Below are 6,832 nucleotides of genomic sequence, written 5' to 3'. Positions count from 1 at the left end.
GGCAGCCCCGCTTCCCTTCCAGCTCCCTGCCTGTGGCCCGGGAAAGCAGTCGAGGACGGCCCAAAGCTTTGGGACCCTGCACCCGTAGGAGACCCGGAAGAGGCTCCTGGCTTCGGACCGGATAGCATCGGCCGTTGCGCTCACTTGGGGAGTGAATCATGGGACGGAAGATCTTCCTCTCTGTCTCTCCTCTCTATATATCCACCTTTTCAATTAAAAAAAAAATCTTAGTGTGCTCTGCCACTATGCCAGTTCTTCAAACATATTTACTTATTTTTAAAAAGATTTATTTATTTGAAAGCCAGCATTACAGAGAGGGTGAGAGGGAGAGCTGGATCTTCCATTTGCTGCTTCACTCCCCAAATAGCTACAATGGCTGGGCTTGAGTCAATCCAAAGTCAGGAGCTCAGAACTTCTTCCAAGCGGCTAGAGGGTCCCAAGCACTAGGACCACACTCTACTGTTTCCCAGATATATTAGCAGGAAGCTCAAATTGGAAGTGGGGCAACCAGTTCTTGAACTGGGTCTTATGGATCCTGTATTGGGTCTCAAGAGCAGGGCCCCCACTTATCTAGACACAGGGTGGTACTGGCATTTGGCGTTCTCCTCTGGTGGTGCCAACATGCTATCTGGGAGGGCTGTCTGTATGCTCTGGAAATGGCCTTGGCTAGCTCCGCTTGCTTCTTCTTGCTCCCTTTCTGCATCTGTCAGGGTCTTCTGAATAAATTTTTTTTTTCCTTGCCTAGATCAGCCAGTGAATTTCAAGGATATGCAAATAAGAATTCTGATTGATACATTTTTTTCCCTCTTTCTCCCCAGGGGTGGGGGCAGGGAATAATTTCATGAAGCTGGAGACCAAATTTACTTGTTTACCTGCCCGTAGAGCAGTAACTGGCCTGCATAGGCATTTTGGTGTCAGACCTTGATAAAGCATTGCTTCAGTTGCAAGGGATTTTGTCAGGACTGGGGTCCTCCATGATGGTAGCCACGAAACTGCTTGATCCCACATGGGTCTCAGACAAACACTGTGATGTTCAGGGCTGCCATTCCAGAAGGTTCTGTCACAGGTCACAGATACAAGCTGTGTTGTGCTGCTGCCTTACCTGGCGGGATGCGGTATTCCTGAAAGTGGCAGTGTTCCTGATAGTTATGGGTGGACCTTGAAGCCATGGGTGGGGGGAGGGGTCCTGTCTGCACTGGGGATGTAATCGGGATTCGGATGTCTACCTATGGATGGGGACAGAGAAGACCCAGAGGTCCTAAGTGATGGGGTTGGGAGGTCTGACCTCTTCATTCCCCCATCTACTCCTACCCTTGTCTCTTGCGTGCCTGCACAGGTCCCTCAGGAGATGAAAGAGGCCCTCAAAAGCAGGCCTTTAATCAAACAACAAAAATTTTTTTTTCATTTCTGTAGCATTTAATTAGTCAAAACGCTGCTAGAACCCACCCTGACCTAAGAGGAATAGACAGAGATGCCACTTGTCAATGACAGAAAAATCAGAAGATTACAGCAACCTATAGTCTGCCAGTTTTAGTCTACTCTCAGGGCATGGATTATCCAGCAAAAATCATCCTGTTACCCAAACACAAATAGGATCCGATTCTATAATTTCAGCATCTGAATGGGGGTGGATGTAGTTTCTAGAGCATAGCTCGTTTTTCTTTTTCTTCTTTCTTTCTTTCTTTCTCTCTCTCTTTCTTCTTCTTCTTTTTTTTTTTTAAATAATCTTTACATAGTTGATTAGGGCACAAAGCCTGGGTTCAAGAGGCTTCGTCCTTCGTGCTGAGTATGCCGGAAAGGGATCTCTTGGGAGTAAGGCGTGCCCAGCCTCATCCTGCTGCCAATGTCGTGCGGTGGGTAGGACCAGGGGAGTGTGACCTTGGTGTCTGGGTGGAGAGAACTTTCAGCAGCCTGTTGGCTGCTGGGAGCACCAGGTTTGGGTCGGACTGCATGCTTTGGGCCCTGGCTCCAGCCACTGCTGCCACGTGGTGAGCTGGGCCCTGGGTCTGCCTGGACTCAAGAGGCTTCTCCCTTTCTGGTGAGTATGCTGGGTGTGGCTCTCTTGGGAACAAGGTGGGCCCAGGTTCCACCTGCTGCCAACATCATGCGGTGGATTGGACCAAGGGAATACAAGGGAGTACAACCTTTTTTTTTTTTACTTTTCTTTTTTGGCTTTTTTTTTCTGAGTTTCCCGGAGCCTAGGAGAAGGGGATGCCATAGCGGGGGCGGGGGGGGGTACTTGCCGAGAAGTTGAACATGAGAAGATCAAAACATGATCAAAACCGCATGGAGCTGGCTCTGACAAACCCAACCACAAAGCAGGGACAGCCTCAATCGTCTTGAGAACTGGCTGTGCTCCAGACTGAGGGGGTGAGTGGGTGGTGGGTGCACAGTATGAAAGGGTCATGTTCAAGTCCATCTTTTCTTAATCAAATAAGTATTGCACATTATGCCAATTCCCCATGCTGAGCAGCTCTGGCAATGGAAACAGACAGACTCAATCCCTTCCCTGGAGTTCTCTCAAACAGGCAGTTGGGAGCAGGAATGCTCTCTGAGCACAAATGTGTCAGTTACTTTCACAGGCCTGCAGGATAGAAGGCATCACTTACCCAAAGCTTTGAACTTCTTCTTCTTTTAAAGATTTACTTATTTTTATTGCAAAGTCAGATATATATATATATATATATATATATATAGAGAGAGAGAGAGAGAGAGAGAGAGAGAGAGAGAGGAGGAGAGACAGAGAGAAAGATCTTCCGTCCAATGATTCACTCCCCGAGTGACCATAATGGCCAGAGCTGTACTGATATGAAGCCAGGAACCAGGAGCTCTTTTGGATCTCCCACGCAAGTGCAGGGTCCTAAGGCTTTGGGCCATCCTCAACTGCTTTCCCAGGCCACAAGCAGGGAGCTGGATGGGAAGTGGCGCTGCCTGGATTAGAATCAACGCCCATATGGAATCCAGCGCATGCAAGGCAAGGACTTTAGCTGTTAGGCTACTGTGCTGGGCCTGAAGCACACGTACCATGTGTCCTCGATAGGAGAGTGTATATCCTAAGTCTGGCAACAAGACTCTGATACCCCAATTGGGGAACTAAGGAATTCATGCCACCACCTCACAGTGTTGCCAGCTTCGTCAGTTGTCCGAGGTAGGCAGGTGTATTCCTGTCCAGGTAGTATTCGGGGTAAATGAAGACACGATCCCTGGCAGTGAATCACCAGGAAGCACAAAGTTAGCCAGATGGAGTCACGATATTGAGAACTTAAGTGGGATTAGACAAGCCTCCAACTGCTGTGCTTTTTGAAGCACCTGGCAGTGAGATTAGGGGGGGCGTGTAAATAAGTGCCCAATTGGCTAGGGTTGGGTGGCCAAAAAAAAAAAAAAAAAAAAGGATGGGGAAAAGCTGTAGTGGAAGGTAAGGACAGGGAGGGTGGCAGGCTTTTTCCTTTTGAGGCAGCAGTGCTCAACCTCTTAAAATTCCTCCAGATTCTCCTTTCCCTAGGGACGAGCAGACAACTGCTGCTCTAAGGCAGTTCATTAGCTCCTAGATTTTTTTTCGCTCTCTTCCTTGTCCCCTCTGTCTCCAGAGGTGGTTCCTGGTGCCCCAGGAAGTATGAAACCTCTGGGTTTGCACTGTGTTGAGTCTGTGCAAATGCTGGGGGTTCATCAGGAGATGTAGATGTTCAGGAGCCATGATTTGCAGGGATGGACTTTGAAGACTCAAGTTCCTGCCTGCCAGCTGACAGATGGGGGAATGGAGGCCTCTGGGTGGGGAATAAGGAAGGAACTGGCTCCAACTCATGTGGTGGTGGGGGCAGAGGTAGAATTGTGACTCTCAGGCCCAGGTGGTTGAGTTCCTGACTTGCCCTTCCAGAGCAGTGCCATGGAGCCAGTGTGCAGGGGCCTCTGTTCTGATGGTGCTTTTCTCAGCTCCTCCCAGCCTCTCCCTCCGCCTGTTGGGCTTCTACTGTATACCTGCCTGCAGGCCCGGAAGGAGGCTTTGGGCTTGCTTGTCTGACAAGCTGACTTCCCCTTGGTTTGACTGAGAACTGAGAAGGATTCAAGATTAATTGCTCCCACCCTCACCCCCACCCCATCATATATGTCTGACTCCTGCCCGCTGGGCTCATGGTCCAGAATCCACAGCTCAGCAGGCTCAGCAGGCTGGAACTGCAGGGTTGACTGACTTGATGGTAATTTGATGGCAGGGTGGGTGGAGAATGAGTAGGTGGGTAGAGGGGGATTCAACGGATGCCAGGGAAGCCACATGGAAGGTGGCATGGACACATGAATGGATGGGTCATTTTCCTAGGCAGCAGAGCCAAACTTGCCAGCCGTAGCAGCTGTTCTTGATTTTTCTTCTAAGGGTCATTTGGATATTTGTACCATCATTTGCAAGGCCATAAAAATGCCAACTTTCAAAAAATAAAAACACTCTGCTGCAGATTTATTGAGTCTCAAGTCATGCCTGCAGTTTCTTGGCAGGGGCAGATCCAGTGATTTCATGGGTCTTTCATGGCTTGCAGACCTTAAAAGTCCCTCAACCCCTGCCGAGATCTCTGCCCCCTCACGGTCCCCAGTTCATAGGATCTGGTAGGTGACAACTGTCCCCCAACCCTTTGGGACAACCTGATCCCTGAGGTACCAGGAAGTGTTGAGCACCTGCTGTGGGGAGCCACAGACTGGGAGGCATGACCGCCTTCAGTGACAGAGAACTGCCCACAGGTTAGTGTTGCAGAATTGTGGAGTAAGGTGGCTATGAGGGGATATGAGGTAGGGCTGTAAGTGGGGGGTCTGGTGGAGAGAACCTGAGGGTGTTAGGTGGAGGCTGGCTTGGAAGAGGCTCAGACTGTGGTGTGGGAAACGGGTCTTGCCACTCCACCTGCCCCCTTTCTAGTCCTACCCTCCTGGACAGACAACAGACAGACAGATGAGGCAGTGCCAGGTGGTGGCTTTATTAGGAGCATTGCATTCTGGGTGAGAAGAAGCTGTGCCCTCACTCTCGCTCATATTCACATTTCTGTTCACGCTCACACTCACATTGGCACTCCAGGGCTGGCCCCAGCCAGCTCAGGGCCCTGTGCAGGGGAGCTGCTGGCCTGCTTTTCCTTCCTGGTCCTTGGTGCCATGGGCTGTGGTGATTCACACCCCTCACTCAGACGCAGGGCTCTCTCTGGCGCTGTTAGGGGCTAACTGCTCTGCTACTTGCCCTGGGAGAGGAGAAAGAGGCAGGGTCAGGGGCTGGAAGCCAAGGCTGAGGCTAGGAGGCATGAGGCAAAAGGCAGGTCTGGGGAGGGCCAGGCTTGCCTTGGTGGAGATCCTCTCCAGTCTCCGAATGATGCGGCTCACCCAGGGCTTGTTTGGGGGTGCACAGAGCTGGAACCCCCTCAGGGTGGTGAACCTGGAGGCAGAGAAGGGAGCCGTGGAACCAACTTCCTGGAAGGCTCTACCTGGAGGGGCAGCGGTTGGGGACCCCACCCTGATAGGTGTTGCAGGGACTTCCTTGAAGGGGTTGCTCTTGGCAAGGAGAAGAGGGATCAGAGAATGGGGTGAAGGGGTTCACCAGGGGCCGTAGGGGAAGGTGAGGCTGGACTCACACCACGGCAGGCACTTGGCAACCATCGGTGATGAGGAGGTAGCGGAAGGATCTCACGATGTTCGAGGGGATGGGGCGCTGGGTCACAGACAGGCAGCAGTCTTCGGCATCGTTAGCACCACCCAGAGCTGGTGCTGGGATGCAAAAGAGAGGATGTTAGGACACAGGGGCCATGGTAATGGGTGTGTGGAGAGGGCATGACTGACTGGGATTAAGGACACGTGTGTGTGTGCACGTGTATGCGCACACCCATGCACATGTGCATGCATTGGGGGGATTGGAGGTTGGCCTGATATTCAGCCAGAGTACACCATTATCATCATACTGTGTGGCAAAATAGACTGTGAACCGTCTATACTATTTGACCAGTAACTGCCACCTGGGTCCACAATGCTTTCCTGCTGCCTACATCACCCAAACCTCTCTCCCCATAGCCCGACAAAGAGCAAGTTAATGGTGGTTGCAGTGCTGGATAATGAGCTGTTTTAGAGGCCTGATGTTGCAACTATTGGCCGTCTCCCAGTCTCTCTGACCTTCAGCAAACATTACTTTGTTCTCTTCTACCTAGGAAACTGAGGCAACAGGCTACAGAACAGGCAGAGGGAGAGCAGCCACAGGCTCCTGGGGTACACCAAGAGATGGGACCACACTGGAACTTGGTGCAGGTAACCCACACTTCCAGGTACACATACAAGGCACAGGGAAGCCACAGGTCCACTGATGCATGCCTACGTAAGTTCCTGCCTTACACCCAAATGCCAACCAGTCTGACTTGGGCACTGCCACTGCTCCCCCTACCCTCCTACTCCTTTCCATCTTACCTGGGGAAGTCCAGAGAACCAGCAGGCTGAGGGCCAGGAGTTGGGGGGCTGTGCCAGAGGCCATGGAGGGTAAACCGTGTGATGGAGCAGGTGTGCGTTTGCAGGAGCCTGGGAGGCAGAGGAGGTTCAGGCTGGCAGAGCAGTAGGGAGCAGGGGAAGCCGATAGCAAGGGTAGGGATCCGGAGAGAGCCAGCAGTTGGTGTGAGTGCTTGTGCAAGGCTGTATCTGCCTGCTATTTATGCCATGAGCTTTCACTTTCTCTGTCTGAAATCCCCTTCTCATCCATGGATTCTCCCTATGCCCCCTCTTTTTTTTTTGGCAGACTTGCATTCCACTTGCCCTCTTCTCCCCTCTTCTGTTTTCATTGGCTTCAGTTCTGACAGCCTAAGCCGACTGCTGTCTGACCAAGAAGTGT

The 6,832-nt window shown here is 51.5% G+C and overlaps 1 protein-coding gene across 1 annotated transcript; it reads right to left on the bottom strand.

The window, feature by feature from the left end:
* Positions 1-5,201: 5,201 nt before the first annotated feature.
* CCL19 (C-C motif chemokine ligand 19) lies at positions 5,202-6,481 on the bottom strand. Its single transcript, XM_040963596.1, has 4 exons — positions 6,418-6,481; positions 5,598-5,730; positions 5,308-5,401; positions 5,202-5,210 (listed from the first exon to the last, which is right to left on the bottom strand). The coding sequence occupies exons 1-4, from the start codon at positions 6,479-6,481 to the stop codon at positions 5,202-5,204; spliced, it is 300 nt and encodes a 99-aa protein (XP_040819530.1).
* Between the last annotated feature and the right edge of the window lie 351 nt (positions 6,482-6,832).

The sequence above is a fragment of the Ochotona curzoniae genome, unplaced genomic scaffold (genome assembly GCF_017591425.1).
Source record: "Ochotona curzoniae isolate NIBS_2020 unplaced genomic scaffold, NIBS_Ocur_1.0 scaffold_3208, whole genome shotgun sequence".
In the NCBI taxonomy this organism is placed as follows: domain Eukaryota; kingdom Metazoa; phylum Chordata; class Mammalia; order Lagomorpha; family Ochotonidae; genus Ochotona; species Ochotona curzoniae.
The sequence above is the reverse complement of the archived record's forward strand: the minus strand, read 5'-3'. Positions and strand labels throughout refer to the sequence as shown.

What these genes read in the sequence shown, in the direction of transcription:
- CCL19 (XM_040963596.1), bottom strand. Translation starts at nt 6,481, where the DNA reads ATGGCCTCTGGCACAGCCCCCCAACTCCTGGCCCTCAGCCTGCTGGTT. An exon ending in GGTTCTCTGGACTTCCCCAG is followed by an intron (nt 5,731 to 6,417) that starts GTAAGATGGAAA and finishes TTTGCATCCCAG; the next exon opens with CACCAGCTCTGGGTGGTGCT. An exon ending in TGCCAAGTGCCTGCCGTGGT is followed by an intron (nt 5,402 to 5,597) that starts GTGAGTCCAGCC and finishes CTCTGCCTCCAG; the next exon opens with GTTCACCACCCTGAGGGGGT.